At 50.6% G+C, this 25,475-nt stretch overlaps 9 protein-coding genes across 9 annotated transcripts; 5 read left to right on the forward strand and 4 right to left on the reverse strand.

Annotated features, from left to right (window-relative positions):
* Positions 1 to 106: 106 nt before the first annotated feature.
* On the reverse strand, positions 107 to 2,000 carry K444DRAFT_669536 (14 alpha-demethylase). The gene is made up of 3 exons (XM_024887534.1): positions 1,676 to 2,000; positions 1,416 to 1,613; positions 107 to 1,362 (listed from the first exon to the last, which is right to left on the reverse strand). Exons 1-3 carry the CDS (start codon positions 1,919 to 1,921, stop codon positions 235 to 237), a joined length of 1,572 nt encoding a protein of 523 aa, XP_024728738.1. The 5' UTR covers positions 1,922 to 2,000; the 3' UTR covers positions 107 to 234.
* A 348-nt stretch (positions 2,001 to 2,348) lies between these two features.
* Positions 2,349 to 4,497, reverse strand: K444DRAFT_574644 (diacylglycerol O-acyltransferas-like protein 2B). The gene is made up of 3 exons (XM_024877445.1): positions 4,085 to 4,497; positions 3,165 to 4,031; positions 2,349 to 3,104 (listed from the first exon to the last, which is right to left on the reverse strand). The coding sequence occupies exons 1-3, from the start codon at positions 4,400 to 4,402 to the stop codon at positions 2,619 to 2,621; spliced, it is 1,671 nt and encodes a 556-aa protein (XP_024728739.1). The 5' UTR covers positions 4,403 to 4,497; the 3' UTR covers positions 2,349 to 2,618.
* A 1,014-nt stretch (positions 4,498 to 5,511) lies between these two features.
* K444DRAFT_545860 (uncharacterized protein) lies at positions 5,512 to 7,680 on the reverse strand (the record flags this gene model as incomplete). The annotated part of the gene is made up of 1 exon (XM_024876176.1): positions 5,512 to 7,680. One exon carries the CDS (start codon positions 7,678 to 7,680, stop codon positions 5,512 to 5,514), a length of 2,169 nt encoding a protein of 722 aa, XP_024728740.1.
* Positions 7,681 to 9,309: 1,629 nt separating this feature from the next.
* K444DRAFT_243135 (uncharacterized protein) lies at positions 9,310 to 10,196 on the forward strand. Its single transcript, XM_024871305.1, has 2 exons — positions 9,310 to 9,818; positions 9,872 to 10,196. Exons 1-2 carry the CDS (start codon positions 9,589 to 9,591, stop codon positions 10,122 to 10,124), a joined length of 483 nt encoding a protein of 160 aa, XP_024728741.1. The 5' UTR covers positions 9,310 to 9,588; the 3' UTR covers positions 10,125 to 10,196.
* Positions 10,101 to 11,509, reverse strand: K444DRAFT_620956 (phosphoglycerate mutase-like protein). Its single transcript, XM_024881804.1, has 5 exons — positions 11,315 to 11,509; positions 11,260 to 11,267; positions 11,060 to 11,204; positions 10,572 to 10,856; positions 10,101 to 10,503 (listed from the first exon to the last, which is right to left on the reverse strand). The coding sequence occupies exons 1-5, from the start codon at positions 11,358 to 11,360 to the stop codon at positions 10,268 to 10,270; spliced, it is 720 nt and encodes a 239-aa protein (XP_024728742.1). The 5' UTR covers positions 11,361 to 11,509; the 3' UTR covers positions 10,101 to 10,267.
* A 181-nt stretch (positions 11,510 to 11,690) lies between these two features.
* On the forward strand, positions 11,691 to 13,159 carry K444DRAFT_544347 (uncharacterized protein; the record flags this gene model as incomplete). The annotated part of the gene is made up of 3 exons (XM_024876044.1): positions 11,691 to 11,858; positions 12,030 to 12,421; positions 12,535 to 13,159. 3 exons carry the CDS (start codon positions 11,691 to 11,693, stop codon positions 13,157 to 13,159), a joined length of 1,185 nt encoding a protein of 394 aa, XP_024728743.1.
* Positions 13,160 to 15,914: 2,755 nt separating this feature from the next.
* On the forward strand, positions 15,915 to 18,985 carry K444DRAFT_647818 (kinesin-domain-containing protein; the record flags this gene model as incomplete). Its single annotated transcript, XM_024885386.1, has 2 exons — positions 15,915 to 16,785; positions 16,836 to 18,985. 2 exons carry the CDS (start codon positions 15,915 to 15,917, stop codon positions 18,983 to 18,985), a joined length of 3,021 nt encoding a protein of 1,006 aa, XP_024728744.1.
* A 3,007-nt stretch (positions 18,986 to 21,992) lies between these two features.
* Positions 21,993 to 23,765, forward strand: K444DRAFT_545187 (uncharacterized protein; the record flags this gene model as incomplete). The annotated part of the gene is made up of 2 exons (XM_024876118.1): positions 21,993 to 22,732; positions 22,781 to 23,765. 2 exons carry the CDS (start codon positions 21,993 to 21,995, stop codon positions 23,763 to 23,765), a joined length of 1,725 nt encoding a protein of 574 aa, XP_024728745.1.
* A 548-nt stretch (positions 23,766 to 24,313) lies between these two features.
* On the forward strand, positions 24,314 to 25,436 carry K444DRAFT_637085 (uncharacterized protein; the record flags this gene model as incomplete). Its single annotated transcript, XM_024884079.1, has 3 exons — positions 24,314 to 24,471; positions 24,556 to 25,326; positions 25,406 to 25,436. The coding sequence occupies 3 exons, from the start codon at positions 24,314 to 24,316 to the stop codon at positions 25,434 to 25,436; spliced, it is 960 nt and encodes a 319-aa protein (XP_024728746.1).
* Positions 25,437 to 25,475: the final 39 nt, after the last annotated feature.

Consider the following 25,475-nt stretch of genomic DNA (forward strand, 5'->3'; position numbering starts at 1 on the left):
CGGCACGATGCGCCAAGGCTGACATGGGACAGCCTTCACGGCGATTCAGGTTTCAATGTCTAACAATTCACCGTGAGGAGACTATATCCGAAGATTCTGCGAAGTTAGACCTCAGCTATATTCTTGCAAGCCTCAAACCAAGCTTCGAAAGTCATTGTATTAAGTATTATTTTGTCCCATCACCCAGAGACGCCCAGCTATGCACATCGTAACACCACGTTCATACAACCCTGATTATGCCTTATCTCTTTTCTCCCACTCGATGATGGTAGGAGCTAGCGGTCTAGAAAACAAACTCGAATAATCTGTCGCCACAACATCCTTCTTCCCATCCACATTCCTGAGTTTGAACATTCGCACCATAGTGGCGGTGATCGTTAACAGTTGCACAACAGCAAACTGCTCACCGATACACCTATGTCTACCTGCTCCAAACGGAAGATATGGACTCGATGCTCCCTTGCTGATGAGTCCGTATCCGTAATCGAACTTCTCCTCCTCAACGTCGGTTCCGATGACGCCGCCTGAACCAACATCCCATCGATGAGGATCCCAAAGCAAAGGATTTGGGAAATATTCTGCATCGCGGGATGTGCATCCTGGAGATGCAAGCAAGGTATGTGTAGTTGGAATAACAAACTTCGTACCGGATATAGGCATTGGTGATTTGACCTTTCGCATGATGGAATGAATAGGAGTGTGGAGACGAAGAACTTCCTTCAAAACATTGTTGTGCAGCGTGAGTTTCGAGAGATCCTCGTATCTTAGAGGAGGAAGGTCGGCTCCGAGCACCTCAATTTGCTCTTGATATAGCTCCTCCATGATATCCGGGCGAGAGGCAAGGCGGAGCATGATCCAGGAGCTCGAGGAAGAAGAAGAATGTTGTCCAGCCATAAGCAATGCAATCATCATGTGTGCGATCTCCTTGTCTGGGACTGGAGTTCCATTCTTGTACGTAGAGCGCATCAACTGCCACATGATATCAAGCTTCTCTTTCTCATTGTTGGCGCGACGGCTCTTGATAATGTCCATGTATGTCTTTGCAACAGTTCGTTGAGCATGATCGCGTGCGCGATTGTGGGGGAGAGGAGCCCAGTGAAGCGCGAAGTTGATTGGGCTGAAGCCCATATCGAGATCGTGGTAGAGCGCGGCGAAAGATCCATCAAATCTATCACGGACTTCCTTTCCTTGCAGACAATGTGAGGCGGTGTAGATTGTGATTTCGGCCATGCTTTCGGAAATGTTGACAGTGCCTTTTTGGCCTTTGAAGACTGAGGATCGTTTGACAAAAGTCTCAACCTCATCCTGAATGATGGGAACGTAGGATTTAAATGCGTCTGTAGTAAGGCCAACTTTCATGAACTTAGAAGGTGAAGTTAGTTTCTGGGCCACAAGGATATCATTCCCCTGCTTACTTTCTTCTGCTCCATCAATTTGGAGTTCGGGCAGTCATAGACTACGTCCTCTCCAAAGACCGGTGTAGTCAAGACAGTATAAATTTCTTCCGCGTTGACATCCTTCAGCTTGCCATTGAGAATGAAGTCGTTGCCTTTTCTCCCCAGATATACCGTAGTTTTCTTGCCGAGGAGAATGAACGTGAAGCAATCGCCATACTAAACCCGAGTCAGGGTGTGTGAACTCAATCATTGGATTGTGTGTTAAGGGGCGAACTGACCTTCGCTCTGTTCTCAGAAAAGAATCTATACGGATCGATACCGTATGTAACGGTACTGCCAATAATAGGCAACCAGTGAAAAACCACGGGAGGTTCATTGGGGTTCTTGAACAGCAACTGGCTCAAGACGTTGAGCACGACTGCGAGGACCAAAAAGGCGGCGAACCCTGAAGCCACCACAACAGCAGTTCCACGTTGCGAAATCTGCTGAGCCAATGGCCCAGAAATCATCTCGAGGATACCCATCTTGCAAGCGCGATGCGAAAAGAGGCGAAGAGAAGGACTGAGGTGACGGTGGCGAGGTCGTTGGGGATTTCGAGATTAGAAAGATGTGCCCATTTTAATGTTTTCTTGGAGATCTGATGGCGCGCAATCGCAAGACCCCTGATTGGCGCGTGCCTTGCTTCGCCTTCGCAGCAACGTGCGTTCGATTTGGCCGGGGTCAGACAAGCGTCGCCTCCGCAAAATTATTGGCCCCTGATTCGATGGAGTGCGGGATGTGGATTGTAGAGCTCTCGTGTTCGGATTGCTTGCAGCTTTGCAGGGGATTGGACATCGCAATTCAGCTACAAACGTTGCTTGGGAAGGAACATGCCGTCTCTCAAGACGCAGTAGCTTGGTAAAATTATCACGAACACGAAAACGGATTGAGAGGTCTGCAGTTGGGTGTATCGTAATCGTATGAGGAGACCAGAAAATCAGGCAACATAAACTGAAGAAATTCAGGAATGAAATTACTTTGGATCATTGCCGAGCCCCGATTCCTAAATAAACCCATTTCTCGGCCCACTGGCAGAAGAGATCCAATTGCACATTTTCAGGTTCTGTAAAGCTTTTGAAAGATGAATTCATTATACAAAATCGTCAGCATATGCAATTGTTGCTTTCCAATCCGTGACGCCTGTTCCTGCCATAATGCAATCCAACCCTTTTGCACTTATTACTACTCAAGAACCTGAAGCTCTTCCTTCCGATTAGGAGCAAAGTCATCCTTCCACGTCTCCCATATTCTCTCCAATTCCTGAATATACCGCTCATGAACACGATCAATCTCCTCCTGATCTGGATGTGGTGATTGAACAACCCTGATGGGTCTTCCGACGACAATGTTCATTGGTCTCCGGTAGGGCATCAATCCAACATCATAGTTGAAGACGCCTCTTGCATGGAACAACGGGATCGTGAAGCCGAGCAACTTCTTCACAATCAGTTGAAACTTGTGGATCTTGGGGTGTGAGTCTGGTTGGAACTGGTCATAGAGATCGTTCTCTCCAAATGCGAGAACGGGGACAAGATCTGCCCCAGTGCGGATTGCCATCTTGACGAAGCCCTTGCGACGCTTGAGAACAAGTCGGAGTTGGTATGGCTGAGCGTCTAGGGACTCTCGGGCACCCCCAACAACAATAGTAATGGCACGTCCCATGCCCTCCTTGGACACACGTTAGTAAAATAGACAACTCGAACGAAGAGACAGGAACTGTAATCTTACCTTATTGGGACCTCCTCTTGATAGGAGGTTCTCACATGACTCCTTAGAGACAGATGCAAGACCCATAGCCAAAGCATAGTCTCGATAGATAGGAATTCTGAAATTGGAGTCCAGCGTAAGAAGAGCATTTTTAATTCCTGGGAACAGCTGCGAGAACCCAAGAGCCTCAGTCGAGAATGCTGCAAATGCCCCCATTGATATGATTCCATGCGGATGATATCCAAAAATGTATTTTCTGGTAGGAGGAAGCTCCTGCGTCCTGTGAAGCCTGGCTGGAAAGTAGGAAGCAAAGAGCGACCACACTGGTAAAGATCGTAGAAATTCCGAACGATGGCTCATGGTGCCAGAAGTTGATGCTTTTGAGGACATGCAATAAATCATGTAAGGTATCAATAACGGCCAGAAAAGGGGGATTGCACATAGGAAGCAAAAAGTCGATACGCAAATGGCGATGCAGAGCGTATGAAAAAGTACGACAAGAGTCTGTAGTCGTCGATGTAGTGGAACATTCAGTGGGGCGAATCGAATGGCGCTCCTCTCCCATCTCTGTCCGGGTTTCTTGCCAGAGGTAATACCTTCCCCATTTTCGTGCTTTGGAGCTTCCTTCTGATCTTTTTGAATTTGCTTTTCATAAGTCCCTGTTGTCTTAACACTTATGAGCTTGCTGCCATTTTGCTCGCCGACCTTTTCGAAAACAGTGGTGTCCTTTCGACGATCCTTGACCTTGGCCCTCTTAGGCTTGTCTAAACCATTGGATTCTGATTCCTTCTCATCCGCACTCGGCTTATCCTGTGAGCTATTGCTACTTTTCGATCCGGTTTTGCGATGTTTGTTTCGAGGAGGAGTTCGTGGGGTATCGTCGAGGCCCTTTTGGGGTAATAAGTAAAAGCTGAGTATGGACAGGAAGACTAAGAACCCACAGCCGCAGAGTATTCGTGCTTAGACTCTTGCCTCTCGAACTGAGGTCTTCCCTCCTGTTTATCTTTTGTTTCCGGGGCACCTGTGTCGACAATTCTCAACACCGAGGCCATATGCCCCGTTTGCTTTGAATCGTCATGTTCAGTTCCATTTCCATTCGCACCATTTATACCATTTGCATCATTGGTGCCATTGGTGCCATTCGCAGGAGGCTCTTGCTCCACAGCATCAGCGTATGACTTTGGAGGGAGCTGCTGCTTCTTGCGCTCATCGGGCAGCGCGGGCTCAGCGTTGTGCGGGGCAGCACTCGGTGCAGCCATTGGAGATGGTCTTAATAATTGATCTAGAAAGATCTCCTCGAACGGTTTAGGGGTTTTCCTTCGGAATCGCGAGTGTTGGGGATGATGATGGAGGCCGGGTTCCTGCTCCAGCAAAGCTTGCGCTCTCGCTTTCCTATGACGTGTTTGGCTCGTGCGGTTCGGTTGTCAGGGATTCAGAAACAAGCCCATTGGAAGACCACTCAACATGTGATTCCCTCCTGAAGCTTTCTCTGATGTACAAATCCTCTTGAACACACAGCTAATAGATTACCGGTTCCCTCTTTTTCAGACTTGGTTGGATGCTCTAATGCAGAGCATAATTTTGTGTGGAGACTTTGACCGACGTCCTAACTTGGAGCCCACGAATAAGGAGGTTTCTTGCTATTAGACTTCCCACCTCCTTCATATGCTGATTGGTTTTTCACTACATGCTTTTCACATGGAATTGAATTGTGAGATGTTTGCAATACGCATGCATTCGGCTGAGGTGTGAGCAAGTTGTGGCTGGTGAAGCCTGGCAAGCATCTGTAACCGAAACCCACTCCAAACGGACCCAAATTTGATGTTCGCTTTTGATATGCTCAATGATATTCGGATGGGCCCAAATTCGAGAGACAAAATACTCTTGATACCAACTACGAGGGAAACACTTTGAACCGTGCTACGAAACTTACTCCCGATGAAAAGCCACAAATATCATTCCACTTACGAAGCAATAGTAATCTCTTGCTAGAAGTATGTAAACACCGTGAACTTATAGTACACCATCCCTCTCGAAGCCAGTGTGATAAAATAGCCCCAGCGAAGTTTTCCTGCCCTTTTACAAATGAAAACATAGTAAATCATAATGTAGGTAGCGAGGGAAAGCCTGTCGGCGCTCTATGAATAGCAAGTGCTTTTAAAGACTGCCCAAAATCAATGTTCCCCCCAAACCAACGCCTACACCATCCTCATCAATTGCAATTCATCCGAAGGTCATTGTAGAAGAACAAGTCTGATGTCTATCGTCACATCAATGTACGCTGCCTGCGCCGAGTAGAAAAGAATGTACGCCTAGACCGACCAAACATAGGACACTTTCGTGTACTTGTATCCTATGCGTATTAATGTTATGAGCGACCCGCTGCAGGCGGGTGTGGATTTTGAGCATTTAGTTTATTTCTCAAAAAGGAAAGCTCTTCGGAAAGTCTGTTGATCTTGTCTTCCTGGCTCTTTTCCTTAGTCTCCATGGCGAGGACCTTTTCAGACAATTGTTTGACCTTGTCTTCTAAAGTTTGAACATAGACCCAGACACCTCGGTCACCAGCAGCGAACAAATTGTTACTGTCACTATTTCCGCTCCCTTGCCCTTGGTGATGAGGAGGCCCAGTGGGGGGTCCACGACCCGGGATCTGGCCTCCCTGTGGCTGATATATTGCGCTTGGAGATGTAGGACCAGGGCCTGGTTGACCTTGCTGGCCGCTATGGGTTCCGTTCGAAGTATTTTGCTGGTTCGGTGTTTGGCTCGGCAGTGTGTATCTCTGATCGGGAGGTGCCAGACCTGTAAGGGAAGGAAGCTTAGGGCCGTGTGAGGTATGGGGAGAGGGAAGTGACATCCCAGGAGGTGATCCTCTGCCTGATTGTCGACGGCCAAAGTGCTGCTGCTGAAATTGAGTAGTCAGGCTTGGCGATCTCTGCCGGTTGATAGACGAAGGATCATGGCCCAACTGATGAGAATGCATTCCGGCTGGGCTTAAGGGCTTGGGGCTTTCTGTCATTCCAGCCTGTGAAAACATAGAATTGCCCCCAGTGCTAAGTGGCAGGGATGATATGCTAGTGTTAGGAGTGTGGCCCCCAACAACACTGTTTTGCACGCTTGGTGAAGTTCCTGAGCTAGATGAACCAACCCTGTCGGTGTTCGGAGGATAAAGACCCCCTGAAGGTTGAACAGGCCTTGGTCCCGCTGGAGGGTACGTACTTGGTGTTCGCGAATGTGGCGAATAGCTGTCTCCGCTCCCAGGACCAGAGACGTGTTGGGCTTTGATACTAGGGAGACTGAATCGCCGACGGTCTTCTTCAGACATCTCGTTTTCGTTGGGATGCGGGGTACCATTCGTGTACATTACCCCATCCATAGCCCCTTCATCGCCATCCCCTGCATTTGAGCCCTCAAAATCGTCGTCTCCCCCAAAACTCCCCATACTGGCTCTTCGTCCAGCACAGCCACCCTGACCTTTACTGTGTCGTGCAAGTGCGTCACCACGAGCAAACTTCCGATCGCACTTTGGGCAAATGTGAGGGCGTTCCCCAGTGTGCAATTTCATATGGCGCTTCAAATCGTGCAGTCTGCGGAAGCGCATTGTGCATGTTTGGCACACGTAAGGCTTCTCTTGACTATGGGTCAGAAGATGACTCTTGAGATTGTGATGTCGGGTAAACTCAGTTTCACAATAGGGGCATTTATGCTTCTTTTGCGAGGGAGATCTTGGCGCTAGTTGTTGATTTTGTCCTGGCATTGGTAGGCTTAGACCCCGCGGTGGTGCTCGTGGTGAATCTGAACGGCCCATTACGTTGCCAGGAAAGGATAGAGCGCGATTCGAGGACTGTTCGTCGGCAGCTTGCAACTGGTTGACATTTCCAGGTCTTGTTTCTCTAGCTTCGGCCTCTATGGCACTCGTCAATGCTGCAGGGCTAGCGACAGCAGTTGAGCTTGCTGTAGCAGTTGGTGCTGTACTTCCTAGGCTGGCAAGGCTTGTGACACTTGCAGGACTAGTTTCTGGCTTCTCATCGAACTGCATAGGGCTCGGGATTGAGATAGCATTCGCCGCGGTTGACAAGCCTTCGCTCATAGCAGTTGTTGCAACGGGTGCGTCTTGCGGTTTGCTCATACCGATGCCTCCTCCGGCCATAAGGGAGGATAAAGCCTTGTGTCCTGGGTTCTCACTCATCGCCGGCGGTTGGTTGCTTTGAGTCCTCTGAGTCTCCTCCCTCTTTCGCTGTTCGTCAGCCAGTGCTGCGGCTCCTGTGAGGGGGATAGGCGTAAAGCCTGGCGAAAATGTGCCCTTGAACCGTGGCGACTTTGGAGACGGTGAAGCCCCTAACCCAGCGTTTGCAATGGATGTGAGATTTCCAGGGTTCTGTGACTGCTCCGCTCGGCTTCTTTTTAACGACTTTGCTCGTATGTGATCGGACTCGGGCTGAGCGACGATGGCGGTTGTTGAGGGAAGGGTTGCAGGATCCGATAAAGTTGTGGTGAAGAGAGGGGCCGCTGCAGACACTCCTCCTTGCTCTGAATCCATGAGGGCTAAGTTTGTGTCTTTTCCGATATCTTCTATAGTTGAATGGGATGAAGTTGGCGGCAATTCGAAGTGGTCCTCGAGTCACGTTGGGAGCTGTTAAAAGTTCATCTCGAGTCCGAGGGAGCCTTGATTCAGATTGGCAAGAATTCTAGAATGTGTCAGGAACAGCTACGCATAATTGTTAAGTAGCGAATGCCAACCTACAAATGTGCGCCTCCAGAGCCTCGGACGTTCCTGGGAGCTGGACGGGTTGCGCGCAGCTCCGAGCCTGTGTTTATTCGAATTTGCGTTCTGCGATCTCTGAACATGCCTCTCTCGGTACGACGGGAGAGCTTCAGCAGCAGCGTCGGTGATTCGCGCGACGATGGTGGAGGATCAATGAGCTGAAGTCGAGGCGATCAGGATGCCCATTTGCGCAACAATGGATGGACTCGAGAGGTGTACGAGCAGACGAGCAGACGAGGAACAGAGCTGAGGGCTGACTGACCACGCCAGCGGTCGTTGTGCAGAATGACGGCGAGTGCCTGCTTGGATTGGTGCGAGACTGCGCCTCGTTCTGGCTTTGGTGGTGGTGGCTACACGCAGCGGCCAATTATTGCGCCCAGGGGTGTGGGCTGAGAAAAAGGTGGCTTGTTGAAGTGGACTATGGCCACTCGGCAGCAATTGTATCCCTCGCGTACTCCACCCGCACCTGCTTCCGTCTATCAAACCCAGGCCACGCAGGGCTTGCGCGCCAAACATTGTCTCTCTGGGCTGACGGATATACCTACACTTCGCTCCCGCAGTGTCAAACTTTAGAACTACCGTGGGGATCAGGACATTCATAGCACGAGTCGCGGTTCCTTCCAGCCTCCTGTCAACTGCGCTTCTCGTGGCCCAATAATCTGCCGACGCGGTTCCTCGATTCTCTGCCCCACTGCCTGTGTGGCGTTTTGTGCTTCTCCATGAAGCTGCTGCATCCAGCCAGAAGCACAGAGTTGTCTGACGTGCCAGTTGCCAATATTTCTTCCCTTTCGTACAGCGGACATGCAATTCAGGTATTCGACCCCCTTTCCCAAAACCAGCATCTCTCTCCTAGAATCTCCCCTCGGCCCCATTATCCCACCCAGTTCTTGTACTTGGCCGGCGGAGCACCCTCAAGGAGAATTAACCGACAGTGAGCATCAAGCCTGGAGCCTGCAAAGAAAAAATGCTTCTCAATCCGGGCAAGATCCTTGCCTACTAAGCAGAAAACGGAAGAAGGAACACCACCTGCAGGTTGAGAAAGGCATGGTGTTGCTCTCGCAGACCTCTTGGCAGGTCTTATTTGCGCCACAGCATCCTTTTTTCTGCCACCGCGCTCGGAATTGACTGGTTGTTGTCAACATGGAACCGCATCCGCATCCGACGTCCAACATGGGGAAAATTGCTGATAGGGGAAGCTGAGATGGGCGAACTTTCCCGGGACGAACCCCTCAAAGCTCCCCCGTGCCACACCATTGTTCATTCATGGCTGATGAATTTTCTTGCATTATCACTGGGCCGGCCCCCAGCCTCCACACACGCCACAAACTACCTCACTAAGCCACGGCTGAGACGACGACCACTAAAAGAACTTACGACCACCTCTTCGGGGGTGACGCACACGGACTCCAGGGGCTTCAATCAGCCTTAATGAAAGGCAAAAGGCATGACATAATTCCAACCCCACATCGACATTGATCTTCTCGACTTCCTTAAGGCTTCAAAAGGCTCCGATGTTGAGACCAGTCGGGTACCTCATTGGGGGTCACGAGGGTGGCCCGGAGCCCTGTCCATAACGCGATCCGCGCCTGCGGGAACACGATCGCCTCTGAAGGAGGTGACTGTACTCGGTACTGTTCACCAAATGAGCTTGCAGCTCTGATCGTGGCGAAGTCAACACGTGATATGTGCTTCAAGCATCCCAAATTCAGCCTCTCCCCAGGCACCTATATTGGAAGAGAGGAGATGATAGGCTGGTTCGCTGCTCGAAATCCCTCGGACTTCTTCCAACCAAATGTCAGTAGGACTTTGACCCGTCACGGGGTTGCCGGAAAGGGACCTATCTCAGACTTTCCGTCGTTCATAGGTTCAAGGCAACTCTACAAACGTGTGTTTCAAAATGTCTTCAGTTTCGAGTGTGTCGAATATCCCCGAGTTGTAAGGGTGGAGAAAGGCTCACGAACCATAGGGCTGAATTATCAGAGCTCGGCATTTCCGTTCAAGCTCGTTCCCAGAAAAAAAATGGAGTTGTACTCGACTCTGTCAGCACTCCTTCAGGCAACGAAAAGACGAAAAGATTCTCGGTAACAGGATGTAGGGATTGCGGATCCACCTATCTCCCTGCCAAGTTGGTGGGAAGCTTACAGAGTTGGACCAATTGTAAGGCCAACTATGAAGAACTAGTTGAATCCTGGAACCACCAAATGATTTCATCAAATTAACGCATTTGCTTCTAGTGGCTGTCAGGCGTTCGAGTAAACAATTGACCCATGTTCCACGGAACGTTAGAGAAAATGCTTCGATGATCGTTCTAGAGAGCTTTCCTCCATGAGATCTTGCAGCTGAGCAAAGCCGCCAGGATCAACTAGGTTGGGTTCTCGCTCACAGCTTCTCCAATGTCCTTCTCAGTCTCTTCGGGATAGTCACCCTTGCTCATGAGGAAAACGCCCTTCGGACTCTTCCCGAGACCTCCGCCCTTTTTTTCTGTCAATTCCCATTCAATCAGCTTCCCGCCAATCTCCTCGTCTCCTTTACTAAAGTCGAAGATCCTGCAGTCAGCATTAGCGTATTGTCTGTAGCTGACTCCGACCCTCAGAAATCCTGGAAGGGTGTTAGAAGGAACTTCAAAGTATGAAATATTTGAGGATATGTAAAGGAAAGCAACTTGCCAGAATGGGAAACAACTGCGATGACCTTCTCCGGTCTGTCTCTCAACCATTTCCTGGCAGCAATGCCTCGTTGAGTCAGCCCCTCTTTCGAGAAGGCGTAGAGTCCTGTCTTGGTGGGATACTCCGGATCAACCGATAGCCAGTCGAATTGATGCCACTCCTTTTCCATCACTGATATGTCTGTGCCAGTGTCACAGGGTTTATCGGAATTTTCTTGCCACTCAGCACGGAGGATGACTGGAACACCTCGTTCCATAAGCCACCCCAACCCTTGCTGAGCAGTCTCTAAAAGCTCGAAGAGTCAGTATTTCTGTTAGACACTTTGGAGGCAGTTGGGAAAAGAAGAGTATTGGGGAAATGTGCTCAAAGCAATTCAAAGAGGAAAGTGGCGTAGCCCTCTTTCACATAATTCAGGCCACAAGAAAGGGGGTGCTGGAGAAGCCCCGAAAACTGGGGCAAGGTGAATACTAAAACAGAATTATTCCTACGGAGAGTGCGTCTCATCGGGCTGATGACAATCAGATCGACCTTTTGAGCTATTGGGACTTCTGTCTGTAGATACTTGGCAAGCTCATCGCATTGTGGGCCGAAGCCGAGATCGGAAAGCGGTGGGTCATGGAGATGGTAGTCCTGTGTTCAGAATCAGCTTTGTGTGATTTTTTTCTTAGGATAACTACGGAGACATATGAGCAACATCTAACAAGGTTAGCAATGCTTCAGGGAGTGAGCGGGTGAGAACATACTGTGAAGTGCTTGAGCGTGTCGGATTAGAATGACCGTTGGGGCCATTGTGCAATCTCTTGTGTGTGGGGACCAAGTATTCTATGTTTTTGAAATTCCCAAAGACAAAGTCGAGTTCAAGGACACGTTGATAGAGGATTTGCCCAGCGAAGCTTCTAGTCTACGGTCTATATGTTTCACTTCTAATACATTCACATTCACACCTGAGGTACATGTTGAGGTTCAAAATAGAAACAGGTAAGGCCCCACTCTTGAGACACTAGTGCCCCACCCCTGGCCGATACGTCGGTGCCGGAAAAAGCTCCCGAACAACCTTGTGAAGCCGATTCTAGGCGGCCATCATCTTTCTCACAACTACAAACATTCTTGAACTCCAGCATGAGCTTCAAATTCTCTTCTGCACATTCAAGTCGAATAAAGAAACCCACCAAGCCACCAGCCTTCAAACGAAACTCGTCATCGGCCTCTCCCTACTCCTCTCTACCCCGCCGAAAGCCCCTCCAAAGAACATCAACAAAACCCGAGAAAGCTGACGATGAAGATGAGGTAGGTCCCAACTTTCTCGGAGTCTTAATCCCTCTTATAGCAATGTCCCGCAATTCTGCGCATATTTCTAGTAGCATGTTCCAGCAGCGGTTGCACAATGCTACAAGAGAGATGAATATTTCTCTCTTCGGGAGAACCAATATCCACACCAGTACTGACACAGCACCATAGGATGTCTTCGGCGACCGACTGGATGATTTCGGCCTTGTCAAGGCCCTTGCGACCGACTTGACTCTACGAGATGTGGCCCAAGCAATATCGCATATACGGGATAAGATGTGGAGCAGGATACCTGAGCAGCGGGCTGGCATGAACTCTACGCGCATAGCAGAGGTCTTGAACTTTCGTGCTTCACTACCACCTATCGTTACGGTCTCACATGTTCAAGCTTTGCTGAACTCGCCAACTACGGTCGAGAGGGAGATCGCAGAGCTTATAAGAGGAGGTGCTATTCGGAAGGTTGTGGTGGGAGGGAGGGGCAGTCTTGGAGAGGCATTAATACTGGTTAGAGACCTGGACAACATAGTAGAGAGGAGTGCTTTGGAGCAGGAAGTCAAGGAAAAGTAAGTCCTAACTTCTCGGAGTCTGAATGCCTTGAAGCATTCTCCAAGAGCTCCTGGGACATCCTAGTGCAAAAATACCCGAAAGTATGCTAATTCCGATTACTTGGGATCAGGTTCATAGCTCTTTTGCACGAATATCCTACGGCGTTGAAGCTGCCAAGATCTCAGCTTTCCGAAGACGATGCCAAAATGCTGATGCATGCAGGCTTCCTTACATCTTCGACGTCGGCGTGGACAGCCACAGATGTCTTCTCAAGGCCCGGAGATGGCTCGCGGGGTACAGCTACGTCCTTGAACAGTATCTCGAAGGCGGCATCTGGTTCCTTGGCTGCTGTCGGGGGAGAAGGAGCTGTCCATGCTGCTGGAGGGAGTGGAGGAGGGACAAGACTCCCATCAACAGGAGATTACTCTCTCGCCCTTCCAACAACGGGACCATTCCTCAAACTGTTGGCAAATGCTCGTGCGCATCTGCTCTCCTTGCTGGGGAAGTCTAAATACCAAGAAGCACCTGAGTCCTTGCTTCGACAACGCTGGGACGGCGGGATCGAAACAGATGACGCAGCAAGTACGGCGAGGCGGATTCGAGGCGAATTCGCAGGTGTGCTTCCAGGCCGCACGAGAAAATGGAATCAGTTTTATGGAATCACCTTTGAATGGATCCTAGAAGAGTGTGCCGGCGCAGGTCTTCTTGAACTTTTTGATACCGGCAGTATTGGTAGAGGCGTTCGTGCATTGTAATTAGAATTGGGGGCGGTCAGACAATCTTGACCTTCAGGTAAGGAGGATGACACAACACATGTTCGACTCTTGGGACGGCAGTATGGTAGTCGGTTGGATTTCAAATCGAAAGGCACACACTCGATACGGCATATTGAAAGTGCTCAGAGAAGTAAAGAGTCGGGTCAAGGCTTGTGCGTATCGAATATGCAATAAGCAAAAGCAAGGGGAGAGCCGTTGTCTTGATGAACTGCATGAGATTTGTGTCTGCGAGGGGTTTGCCTTTAAGTGAAGATGCTAGAGATGACCCCTTCTTCGGTTCTGGACCTTTGGTAAAGGCGAAGTGTGGCACCGCGTGCAAATGCCTGCTGCTGAGCCGTGTCTAGTCTCGTTGTTGTGATCTCCAAATTCAAACCGACGTTGCATCACATTGAAAGCCACGATACGGTCGAGTCTCGGGGTTCAAATTTGGGGGGTGGGAGCCACAAAACAGCAATCGTTTTAGTGCGGCAAATCCACGTTGTGGCAATCTGGAGAGGTTTCTGGTGATCAATCGCACATCAGAATTGCTCATCAATCGTCACTCCGCCAAATAAGCTCCTTCGAGGTCAGTGATTTCGTCTGATCGAACGTCCAATGATCCGGCGCAAAGACCTTCGCCCCCGCAAAACCTTGCTGTTATCGTCCCGGCCCTTATGCCTCGAGGTCTGTGGGCCACTCGTGGACCCAAGCATCGGAACACCTGTGAAATTGCACGCGACTGACCTCGTGGCGGGCCTGGTTCGGGCCTACCCTCACGTCTACGACTCGGGAGCCATACCAGCAGTTACCAGCCGTGAGGTCCGTTGCGGCGCATGCACATGAAGCAATTACTTGTGGCAGAAGAGGCGGCGAACGGATCGTGACGCTGCTGCCAGCGATACTTTTTCCATTGACCCCCCTTCTGCAGCACATCCCCACAATCGTCGACCGTCTCCTATCGGGCTGTGGCTGGGGGTGAGAGGAGTCGAGGGGGTCTTTCCCCTGAATCTCCCAATCGGACTATCACAATTTGGGGCCCAGCAGGCCGTCGACGGGGGCACAGAGCAGGCGCAACCCAGTCGGTGCTAAAAACCGAGAGACGTGCCGGGAGCCAACTGAGCCTGGTCCGCGCAGCGAGCCAACGACGACGCCTCCTTTTTGCCCCTGGCTCTCCCGAGTCGTGAGAGCTTCTCCCGAATCACACCAAAAGCCAAAAGTCAACGCGAATCTTGAACCCAATTCACTGCACGTTTCTCCTTGCGTGCATGTGTGATTGTGCGGTGCGACGTCTATTGCATCTTGCTGTGCAGGTACTACACACATATCCGTTCTTTCCAGAGCCCTCTGCCCTGGTGCTGCTGCCAATCCCCACGCCCGCCACACCTCCTCGACCTTTTCCCACCTCGACGCGGCCTGTACTGACCAGGGTGCAAGTGAACGTGCGTGCGCCTGCATCAACGACTCCATCATCTCTTTTCTTTTCCTCGTCGGCACTCTCTTTCAACCCTCGTTGGAATCATTCACTCCTTACAAGTATCGTCCAACTGTGTCGGTCACTGTCCTGCTCACCATTACACGCTCTCTACGACTCACGCCCGTTGCGTGCGACTCACACTCGTCTGTCAATCCCTCCGTCCTGGCCCAATCGACGGCTCGCTGCTTGGTGACACGAACCTGCAGTATCCCGACTTCTCGTCACTGCATACATTCTCGAAGTCGAAACCTATAACGAGGCCGCTATCAACCTCTCGCCTTAGCCCGACTCGCAGGCCAGAGCGAGGATATACACCTCCGGTCCGCCCTCGAAGATCCGCATCGAAACGAATATTGAAACGAAAGCTCTGTCGAAGATCACCTTTAACCCACCGGCTCACAGGTATTACCTTGAGCGATTGAGACAAAAAAGAACCTCACACGAAGCCACACGGACCGCCATCGCATGATTTTGATTGGACTTATTTGCGACCGACCAAAGTCATCCGAGAGAATAGGGCTTTTCAGTCCAAAGCGAAGACGCTGCTGAGCTTTGTGGGTGCATTAAGGATATACCCTGGCAGACTGTCAACGGCTGTCGGTACAAGGATATCTCGGAATATTACTGCTTATTCCACCACGAAACTCAGCACCCATACATCACGGGTACTCGCATATTCTGAAGGAGGCACTGCCTTGCACACCCTCACGAATCGTACAACGCTACCTCGGTACATTTCACCAGCTGCGAAGACGAAGCCTTTTGTGCTTCTGGAATTCTGTCTGTGAGTTATCATCTTATCTTTCGCCAATCTCCATTTACCCTTCAGACGATCTTCCCGAAACATTCAGCAATGAGTGCTGTCAATGTGGATGATTGATTCGTCCTGATAAATACCTGTTCGCGCGCCGATCGTTGGTACTGTTTTTGGATGCAAGCGCACTGACTCTATTCAGGTTCAAACAACGAGTCTTTTGCTCGGGCATATTAACCTGCATGCTATATCGTTTCAGATATTTCGGGACGACGGCTTCTGTTCTCAACACTACCCCCCACCGGATCATTTCTACGCTTAATTGGACAATTTCTGAATTCGTCCCCGGCACTGAGCCCCAACGGCTCTCGTCTCCGGGCCAAGATTTTAAGCATCTGGGACTCCAAGCCCCAAGTTTCATGGACGCCTGGGTATCCTCGCCTTGGTAGACCACTCGAGGACGACTGTTGTATATCATCGTTTGGTCCTCAGTACGCCTATTTTGATCTACCAGAGCGATATTCATAATGGCGGCAGCGTTACCACGACCGTCGAGGCCTTCGTACGGACCTCCCACAACAGCATTGCCTGCGTTACCGACAACAAAGACGCGGAAAAGCACTGGAAACGACTCAACCCTTTCAGATGCTAAGATTAGTACCTCCCCCCCTCGATTACCAAAAAGCGGACTTCGGGCACCTTCACATTCGAATCTCTCAGCTCCAACAACACCTGGAGGAAGCACAACTCTTCCCAAGTTAAGGGCGACCCCTGGTGTGAATGCAGCGGGGAAGACAATTCGAAAAACTATTAGCATCAATGCATTCCCACAACCTCCCCGGGGTATACGAACAACAAGTCTCCCGCCGAGTCCGTTATCTGGTGGCGCAATACCCAGTAGTACTTTATCCAGCGGATTAGGGAGCAGAAGGGAATCTGCAGACACAAGTCCCGCCCCTGGCAAGCAAGCTCGAAAAAAGAAGACTGGTAGCAATCCCAAGAACCAGAGCTATGTGAACATTGCCACACCCAGTTTATTGAATGGCAGTGGGGACAGCAGATCGATATCTAGCGGTCCAGGGGCTCGGGGATCTGACGGGCTGCTAAGCTTACCATCACCACCTCAAAGCCGTAGCTCATCTGCGCAAGATTCGTACTCGACATCAGCAACGACCGATGGAGAGGGACCTCGAGGAAGAGAGACTTCAGCTGACATGTCAAATGATAACCAGTCCTCGAAACCCAGTGAAGGCAAGGGCAATGTCATTGTCAGCGTTCGAGTGCGGCCCGATGCTGGTGCAAACGGACAACCTAGCAAGACGGATGGCGAATGGATGGTCGATGGGAGAAGGTCATTAGTTGCATATCGAGGAAAGGAAGGGGGTGATTACTACTATGGTATGTCTTCAAGAAAGGATTTTGACGGCGACAACTAAATCTTGATTCAGATAATGTTTTTGCGACCCACGACAATAATGCTAAAGTTTATGACTCTTCTGCGAAGAGGCTTGTTCGACGAGTAATGGAAGGATACCACGGCACTGTGTTTGCATACGGAATGACTGGTACAGGAAAGACGTTCTCTATGCAGGGAACTGCAACTTCTCCTGGCGTCATTCCTCTCGCCATCACCGACATCTTCTCTTACATTCGCGAAACCCCGTCTCGAGAATTTCTCCTTCGAGTGAGTTATTTGGAAATTTACAACGAGAAAATCCACGATCTTCTGAGTACCCCTCCTGCGGGTACTGGTCCGGGAATCCCTCAGCAAGAAGAGATCAAGCTTCGAGAAGATAGCAAGCGGGGTGTTTATGCCAGTCCTCTGAAGGAGGAAATTGTGCAAAGCCCCACACAACTACTGAGAGTCATCGCTCGAGGTGACCATGCAAGACGAACTTCCAGTACCCAGTTCAACGCCCGCAGTTCCCGAAGTCACGCCGTCGTCCAGATCGTTGTCGAAAGCCGAGAAAGAATACCTGGTAATGGAGTAATGAGTGATAATAAACGATCTGGTCTTCTGCCTGGTGGTGTCCGCGTATCGACACTGAGCTTGATCGATTTGGCTGGATCAGAAAGAGCTGCTGAGACCAAGGAACGAAGAACCGAAGGTTCTCACATCAACAAGAGTTTATTGACTCTCGGCACCGTCATCGCTCGCCTATCAGGGGACAAGGACAAGGATGGGAAACCTACGGACAAAGATGGAAAGCATCTTCCGTATCGAGATAGCAAATTGACTCGTCTGTTGCAAGGAGCTCTATCAGGGGACTCCCTGGTCAGTATTCTCTGCACAATCCAGATCGGATCAGCCGGTAGTGCTGCGGCAGCCAACAGTCACACCGGCGAGACGCTGAACACATTGAAATTCGCATCAAGAGCGAAGAACAACATTGTCAGTCATGCCAAGAAGGCAGAGGAAGCCTTGGGAGCTGGAGGGGACGGCGGAGCAAGAGTACTTCTGGAAAGATACCGCATGGAGATTCTGGAATTGCGGACCCAACTTGAAAGCAAAGCAAAGAACGAGAATGAAGATGATGAGAGAGAACGGGAGAAAGAGGCCGAGCAACGTCATGAAGAGCAAATGCTAGAAATGCAACTGGCTCGAACAGCGTTGAAGGAGCGGATCGAACATCTCAATCGACTCATTCTCAGCTCGAAGTCAACTGGTGTCAATGCCAGCGGATCGTATTCTTCCCTGGGTATGCATCCAAGATTATCGGCCATGACATCGAATGGTCATTTGTCGCAAATGTCAGCCCGTTCCTCGTTGGCTCCTTCAACGGTCGGGCGAAATTCTCTGGAGCGTACAGCTTCTGTAAATTCGGTATCGACGATCGGTCAACTTCCAGGAGGTCAACGATTATCTGGTGAACGTCGTTCCAGCGGCGAGCAAGGCTCACTTGAGGATGAGGACTCATTAGGAGAGTTCGGCGACGGAACGGCCTCGTTGGCTGCACAAAATCGAGCGCTGCAAGCAGATCTTGCGGATAAGACTCGATACTGCCAGACTCTGGAGAAGCGATTGATCCAGGCCAGACGGTCTAGTCACTCCAGAGCATCCGTTGGATTTTCGACCCCCAGCAAAGGCGGCATTATGGTTGGGGAGGACCACGGGGTGGCAGCTCTGCTCAAGGAGAAGGATGCTGAGATCGCGGACCTCCGAGCTCGATTGGACGACAAGGACCGCATGTTGGCCGCGCTTCGAAGTGCAGCCAGGTCACGGGACACCGCCGATCGAGATCCTCGAGCATCGCACACACTTGCGATGCTGGAGAATGGACCTTTGAGCCCTGTTTCAGCACGTGCCTCGCAGTTACTCGACAATGGTCCTCTCTCTCCAGTCCTTGCAGGTGGTCCCGTGGGGCTCCTCTCACCCAAAACCCGCAAGCGAACCAAGAGCGTCGATGAGATGAGCAAGATGCTTGACGAGATGATCCAAGATCGAGTTGAGAGCGGTACCTTGATAAAAGGCATCCGAGGAAGCATCCGCATCGCCAGCGAGCGGAACCGCCACATCAACGATCCTATGCCCGGCTTGGACCGGACGAACTCGATGCCTTTGGCCAGCGAGGCTCCAGCCCTGGTCGCGGAAGTCTAGATTTCACAGCCTGTAATTCTACATGAGAGGGAGAGGGCACACTCACTCTGTAACGATCGTGCTTTTGGCGTTTTGGGGGGGTGCCTTGGCTTCGTTTCCGTTTGATTGAACACTTCTTATACCCCATTTCTTTTTCTTTTGCGGATCCATTCGTTTTAGCGGGGAGGCCTCCTTCCTTTTTATTCTTTTTCGACAAGGACGATTCCTGCCTGTAATTGATAAGAATGAGTGAGGATGGGATGAGATGAGAGCGAAGAAGGCAGAGCAGATTTTCGGATTTTTCCATCCAAAAAGAAGAGACCGATAGAGGCTCGCTGCCTACCAAGAACAGACCAATGTAATTATATGATTAGGGAGGGTGCGTTAACTGGGTTTGTGCAGGACGTGATGGGATGGGATGGCGTTTGATGGGAAATGATTGGATTGAGCGAGGGGAGCGTTTGTGTTGATACCAGTGCGGGGACCATAGTTGAATGAAGAGGGATATTTGTGATCAGAATTTTGACTTGGCTGATATATAAGTGATTTATCGAGGGAAGGGAAGCAGGCATTTGCAATTGTCGCCGGATGATGTGATGTGATGTGATGTGATGTGTAGCGCAGCCTCGTTCTTTCATGCTGTCTCCCTTATGCGCGCGGTTCGACGTGGGTAACCATCTTTTTCTTCTTTCTCAAGAACGGAAATCTGGCGAACTTTTTATCGTATGGGGGAGGGGACGTGTCATCTGATTATGGGGGGTTTGCATGAATCGTTGAGGAAGTAAGATCCGTTGGGAGGCAATGGTGCATGCACGAGGTTGAGGTTGATAGGGCAGCCCCTTTTGATTCTGCAGCTGGAATTTGTTGACCCAAGTTAGTTTCGGACAATGAGTAAGTAAAATCAATAGTGAGGTTTGTTTGTACTACAAAATCAGATTCTTTCCCTCGGGGTGCCGTGCTTCGGGGGTGAGGTAACCGTGTTCTCGTGCGGCTGAACCATTCCGGACATACTCGAAATAGAAGATCGATAGTGAGAAGGTTCGTAAACGGCTCTCTTCCTATTCTTAGAAACCGAGGGTGTCACGAAGAGGGATTTTCAAGTTGCGGTGAAGAAAGCAGTTTTAATCTCGAGGCACTTTGATTTCATGGGTTCTCACGCGGTCTATATAAGAGGCATTGGATGATTACAGGAGGGTCATTGCTTGCAGGATATGCTTTTGCGGGATTCTGCTGGATGGGGCAAATGTAGTTTGGAAACAGATGTCTGTGGTTTTTCCGCGATGTAAGGGCGGTGGTATGGCTCCGCAGTCCTTTATTGGGAGGATGAAAGTGAAGGTGTGGTGAAGGCACGCGGGGAAGTGGTTTCGAAACGGGTGGTCAGGTCGTGAGGAGCGTTTTTCGGATGGATGAAATGGTGCTGAGAGCACGCCGCGTGGGAGGCTGCAGGAGGATGAGGTGCAGCTGTTGGGTTGGGCTGAGATTCGGTTTGCAGGCTTTGGGGTTCGAGTCCTGTGGTATGTTGCTCAGGGGTTATTTCGAGGTACGTTCGTACTGCCCACCACCAGAATCCCAGATGAAGTGTAAACGGTCTGATGAGAGGATTGGACGAAAAGTGAATCCTCCGCACACTGACGGCGCACAGGCTGCGGGCATGAATGATGTCTTTTGTCTCACTCGCAGCGCGGTTCTAGCCCCAAAGGTGTGACCTGCGCCGTTTGAGGCCATTCTCGATCCGGGGCTTACATAACGTCGGTCATTGCCGGTCACGGGGGGTGGAGGCCAAGGGAGGCCAAGGGCGGGCTTTGATTGGACGAGCAGCACCCGCCTGCAGGGAGGGGCAAGCACCGGGTCGTTTCAGAGTTTTGCAGGGGTCAGAATCGACGACGCAGCTTCGCGTGCTCCGGCCAAAGAACCCAACCAGGTGGGCAAGCGATCATCCAGCGGGCTGGTTGACGCAGCTTGGCGCAGCTTGACGACCACAGGAGAGCAGGCAGTTGGGTGACCTTGGTGAGGTGGGTCTGGAGGGGGTGAGGAAATGAGAAAAGGAGCCAATGCCATGAGGAAGGCGTCCTCGTCACTCAATTCCCTTTTTTTATCTTCCTTGCAGTTGTCCGACTTCGAGGGGAGGGCAGATCCCTTGAAAGTGGAAAGTCGAGAAAAGCCTTCCTGCAGCCCCCGCCAGACATGCAGGTCCTTTCCTCCTCAGCTCCGTGACTCCGTGCCATCCTTTCGGCCCCAGACCTGTCCTGATCCAACCATTCTGCACCCCCTCCTCCTTCACCAAGGAAGCCCCAGGAAGCGAATGCCCCTCGGAAGGGCCTCCTCCATGCCGGCCGCCACGCAGCCATTGTATCACATCTGTTTCCTCTTTCCCTCACACTGACAATCTGATCTTCCCCAGTCCACTGCAACCCCTGGCCTTCGACGGACGACCAACGACTTCGAGGAGAACATTGGATGTGTGTCCCCCTCGTCCCTTCAAGTGTTGCATGTAGATCGTGGTTATCTGCTTCTGCGTACAAGAGCCAAGAGGCAGCGGGACTCTGATATGTCACGTCACGCTTTATGATCTACCTCCGAAAAGACCTTTTCACATCCATTTCTGTTCCCCACTCCAGTGCCGAGCACCATCCTACGACATCTTTCAATTTGTTTCTGACCGTTTGTTATTGGGCCTCCTAAGCGGATATCAACGTCTCTTCTTTTAACCTTTGCCGTTTACCTCAGCCAGTCAAACACTGAACAGCCTCTCGACCAGTGATCAGCATTCAGATCCAATGCCTTAATGTCACCTTCCGCATTTCGATTCGACAAGTGCAGGCACGAAGAAGCACTTTCGTAGTCCGACGACATCGTATTTCCTTTTACATTTCGCTTCGATTCTTCTCTGGCTGCGCCAGCCTTTTCAATGCCTCCTCACCTTGACCTCTCGACAACCTATACCCACGCAGACATGATTCTCTCATCGAGAAACTCGCCGCGGCTCAGTCTCCGGAGAGCAGCTTCATACACGAATGATCGAGGACCCATGAGCTCAACATCATCCCGATTCAGCTTCAACCATCTGATCTCCTCGCCTCCCCCTTCTCCCGGTCTGCCAGCTTTGGTTCCAAGGCATGGAAAGCTCGCCCCGACTCGGAGTAAGAGGACGTGCTTAAGGGGACTAGTATGGCTGCTGGGGGTGTTCGTGATTTTATACTATGGCTTCTCGAGGCTACAATTAGATCGTTCAAAGAAACAGGTGGGATGGGCAACACACGCTGGAGATGAATATGAGATGGTTGGGGATTCAGAACTGCCTAATTTCCCCACGCCGGTGGTTGTGACGGACAAACGGGGAAGGACGAAGTGGACTGTGTCCATTCCTCCGGATGCTACATTCCCTTTGGAGCCACATCAGTACGCAGAGATTTGCACACAGAATATGGAGGTTGCGAATCATGTAGCGGACTTGCACGCTCATGTTCATCGACCGCATTCTCATTATGGGTACTATCACGTGGATCCAAATTTTATGGATGTAGCAGTGGCGGAGGAGCATGGCTTGTTACCTGGACCGAAGGGGAAGACGAGCATGAAGGCTCAAGATGGATCTGTGGTTGGGGAGCATGCGGATAGCTTGATTGTTCAGGAAGTTTGCGAGACGAGTATGACCTTTGTGTTGGAGACCTCAAATGCGGGGTTAGGAAAGACTTTGATGATGTTGTGGACTGCTTATGGGTTGGCTCAGAAGGAGGGAAGAGCCTTCTTTGTCGATGACTCCAGATGGTAAGATACGCAGCTTGTTTCATCTGATCTTTACTAATGCTATCACAGGGCATACGGCAAATACACCAATTTTTTCATGCCTCCGCCATCGCAAATGTGCAGACCCCCACCAAGGCACGAGATGCTCCCTTGTCCACACCATGCTCGCCATCTCGTTGTCTCTGCAGCCACTGCCGTTCACACTTTTGGTGGAGCCTTCAACGAAGAATTTGAAGACGCCAGGAAGATGGAAGTCTACCGTCAAAAGAACATGTTCGACTTCGCTCGAGCTGGCTATCAAGCTCTCTTTCACCTCTCGGACGCTGACCAGAACTATGTGGAGAATCGAGTCTCTGAGCTCACATCGAGGACCCTTCTCGACCCTCCGGAACCTGAAAACGGCCTCATCATCGGGATTCACGTCCGGCATGGCGACCGTCATCCTTACGAGTTCCAATACCGAGATAGCTATGTCCCCTTGGAACGCTATGGCGAGAAAGCTCGTGACATTCTCCACCAAACTTTCAACGGCACAGGTCCCGATGGCGGCGAGAACATGGCAGCTGAAATGCGCAGCGTATTCATCGTTGCATCAGATGACCCAGATGTCTACGAATCCGACGAATTCTCCCATGCTTCACGAGCACAGGAGCAGATCCGCCTCGCTTCAAAGACCGCTCTCGGCGGCAGCCAACCAACGGCTGGTTCCGCGATCCGAAAATTTGTTGATGAGACGGTAGGCTGGGAAGGAGGATTCTTTTCTGGTATGTTCTGGAGCTTGGGGAAGCCGTCGAGTATACCAGTGAACGCGGTCGCGACGCCGGATACAAAATTGCCTGCTACGGAAGAGGCGATCAGGTTGAGGGAGCTGGTGGGGAGAGCGTATCTGATGGATCTAGCGGTTCTCGGGAAGGCGAGCGATCAGATCGTTTGCACTGTCAGCTCTACGGGATGTAAATTGCTGGCTGTCATGATGGGATGGGAGAATGCGATTGTGAAGGGGAGGTGGGTGAACATTGATGGGGACTTCGAGTGGAAAGGTGTGGCTTGGTGACTATATGGACCTGAAAGCGAAGGATATTTATGATCACAGTCGGGCTTTCGATGAGAGCAAGATCTTTAAGTGGACTTAAGCGTTGAGTGTTGAGATACCACAGAGAAGAGCAGAAGAGCGAGCATTACTGCATTAGGTGGCGTTCCGGTTATGGATGAAAAGGGCGAGCATATCACCTTTACCTCTCAGATGAAGGTTTGTCTACGGACATATAAATAAGCGCAAAAGCAGCACCGTCGAGATTGACCAGGTACGAAAAGCTAGATAAATAGCATACTTCTCATTTTGAGAAGAAATGAATATACAAAAGTACACAATCGACCTCATCATACATGGGTGCATACTGTGACGACTTGCCGGTATAAAGGCCATTAATAAGGTGAAATGACCCTGACCAGGTTTTGCTTCAGTCTCACGTGATGAGGCGCTACGGGAACAACACAAATCGCGAATTGATGAACCTTTCTCCCCCTACTTCTCTCATCTGGGATACTGCTGCAAGTACCAAGCTGGACTCCACGTAAATACACGAGACATATCACTCCAAGATGTCGTCCCCAAGACGCTCGGGTCGCATTGCTGCGCAACAGAAATCTGACATCGCGACTGGACTACTGCAACCTGCCCGGGGGCTGCGTGTGAAAAGGAAGACTGCAAAGTTCACTCTCTTTCCTAAATTACCGTTTGAGATACAGCACGAAATATGGTAAGTAAGCTGTAGCCGCTTTCACTTGATCCAGACCTGTTTAAGCCGTTACCCATGACATAAAATCATACTAATTAGCAACAGGTCCTTTGCAAGCCAGGCCCAACAAGCGGAGACACGCATACTCCCCATTGCCCCCGACTCGTTCTTTGAGGGCCCCGAAGATGCCCCATTTAGAATCATGGCCAGGAAGAAGTCAAAGCTTCGGATCGTTCCAAGCCTACTGCACGCTTGCCCAGCCTCAAGGTCTTTGTCGATGAAATCATACACACTATGGCCTTGTACAAGCTCATACGGTTTTCGGAGAGATGGAACCTATATTTATGTCAACAAAGCACACGACACCTTTTACTTTGGCGGTAGGGGCACCGAAATCGAGGACTTTTGGTACTTGGCTACAGCCGATGAGGAGGTTCACCAGCCCGAAGATCACACTGCGAGGTTCAGGTTCTTCGATGCTATGGATGGAGTGCGACATATTGGGTTGGATTGGGAGCTCTGGCTTGATGCTCTGGGCGATGAGGACTGCCGTGTCTTGTGGATATCAAACGTTATTTTTCACAATTCCGAATTTCGGCAATTGACAATTGGAATCCACAATAGTTCTACTGCACTGCTGGACAGGCCCTTTCGTGATACATATCACGTCCGAAGTATCACGCCAGGCACTCTTAGAGCAAGGTGTGCATCCTTCATTTCTGACTGGATAAAGGTCGAATTGGCGACACTCCCGCAGGCGTTCGAACGGGTGTTTCAACAAGACTACTCTCTCCCCGAGCTGCAGGTGGTAGATCTCTCGTCAAACAAAAACGAGGATTCCCCAAAGGACTCGGATTACCTCGATATCATCATGTTGTAAGTCCCAAATTTCAACAATCCAGGCTTGATCGCTAATTCGACCAGCAACCACTGGATGGCGACTACCTAGTATCAGGCCTCGTCCCCAAACGCCAATACATCCTTAGCGATATTCGTCGCTGTCAAGCTCATCTCGAGGACGACAT

The sequence above is a fragment of the Hyaloscypha bicolor genome (genome assembly GCF_002865645.1).
Source record: "Hyaloscypha bicolor E unplaced genomic scaffold K444scaffold_182, whole genome shotgun sequence".
Taxonomy (NCBI): domain Eukaryota; kingdom Fungi; phylum Ascomycota; class Leotiomycetes; order Helotiales; family Hyaloscyphaceae; genus Hyaloscypha; species Hyaloscypha bicolor.

What these genes read in the sequence shown, in the direction of transcription:
- K444DRAFT_620956 (XM_024881804.1), bottom strand. Translation starts at nt 11,360, where the DNA reads ATGGCCCCAACGGTCATTCTAATCCGACACGCTCAAGCACTTCACA. An exon ending in CCCGATGAGACGCACTCTCC is followed by an intron (nt 10,857 to 11,059) that starts GTAGGAATAATT and finishes TCGAGCTTTTAG; the next exon opens with AGACTGCTCAGCAAGGGTTG. An exon ending in CGCAGTTGTTTCCCATTCTG is followed by an intron (nt 10,504 to 10,571) that starts GCAAGTTGCTTT and finishes ACACCCTTCCAG; the next exon opens with GATTTCTGAGGGTCGGAGTC.
- K444DRAFT_243135 (XM_024871305.1), top strand. Translation starts at nt 9,589, where the DNA reads ATGTGCTTCAAGCATCCCAAATTCAGCCTCTCCCCAGGCACCTATATT. An exon ending in CAAAATGTCTTCAGTTTCGA is followed by an intron (nt 9,819 to 9,871) that starts GTGTGTCGAATA and finishes CACGAACCATAG; the next exon opens with GGCTGAATTATCAGAGCTCG.
- K444DRAFT_574644 (XM_024877445.1), bottom strand. Translation starts at nt 4,402, where the DNA reads ATGGCTGCACCGAGTGCTGCCCCGCACAACGCTGAGCCCGCGCTGCCC. An exon ending in AGCACGAATACTCTGCGGCT is followed by an intron (nt 4,032 to 4,084) that starts GTGGGTTCTTAG and finishes TTACCCCAAAAG; the next exon opens with GGCCTCGACGATACCCCACG. An exon ending in CAAGAGGAGGTCCCAATAAG is followed by an intron (nt 3,105 to 3,164) that starts GTAAGATTACAG and finishes CGTGTGTCCAAG; the next exon opens with GAGGGCATGGGACGTGCCAT.
- K444DRAFT_669536 (XM_024887534.1), bottom strand. Translation starts at nt 1,921, where the DNA reads ATGGGTATCCTCGAGATGATTTCTGGGCCATTGGCTCAGCAGATTTCG. An exon ending in TTTCTGAGAACAGAGCGAAG is followed by an intron (nt 1,614 to 1,675) that starts GTCAGTTCGCCC and finishes ACTCGGGTTTAG; the next exon opens with TATGGCGATTGCTTCACGTT. An exon ending in AATTGATGGAGCAGAAGAAA is followed by an intron (nt 1,363 to 1,415) that starts GTAAGCAGGGGA and finishes TCACCTTCTAAG; the next exon opens with TTCATGAAAGTTGGCCTTAC.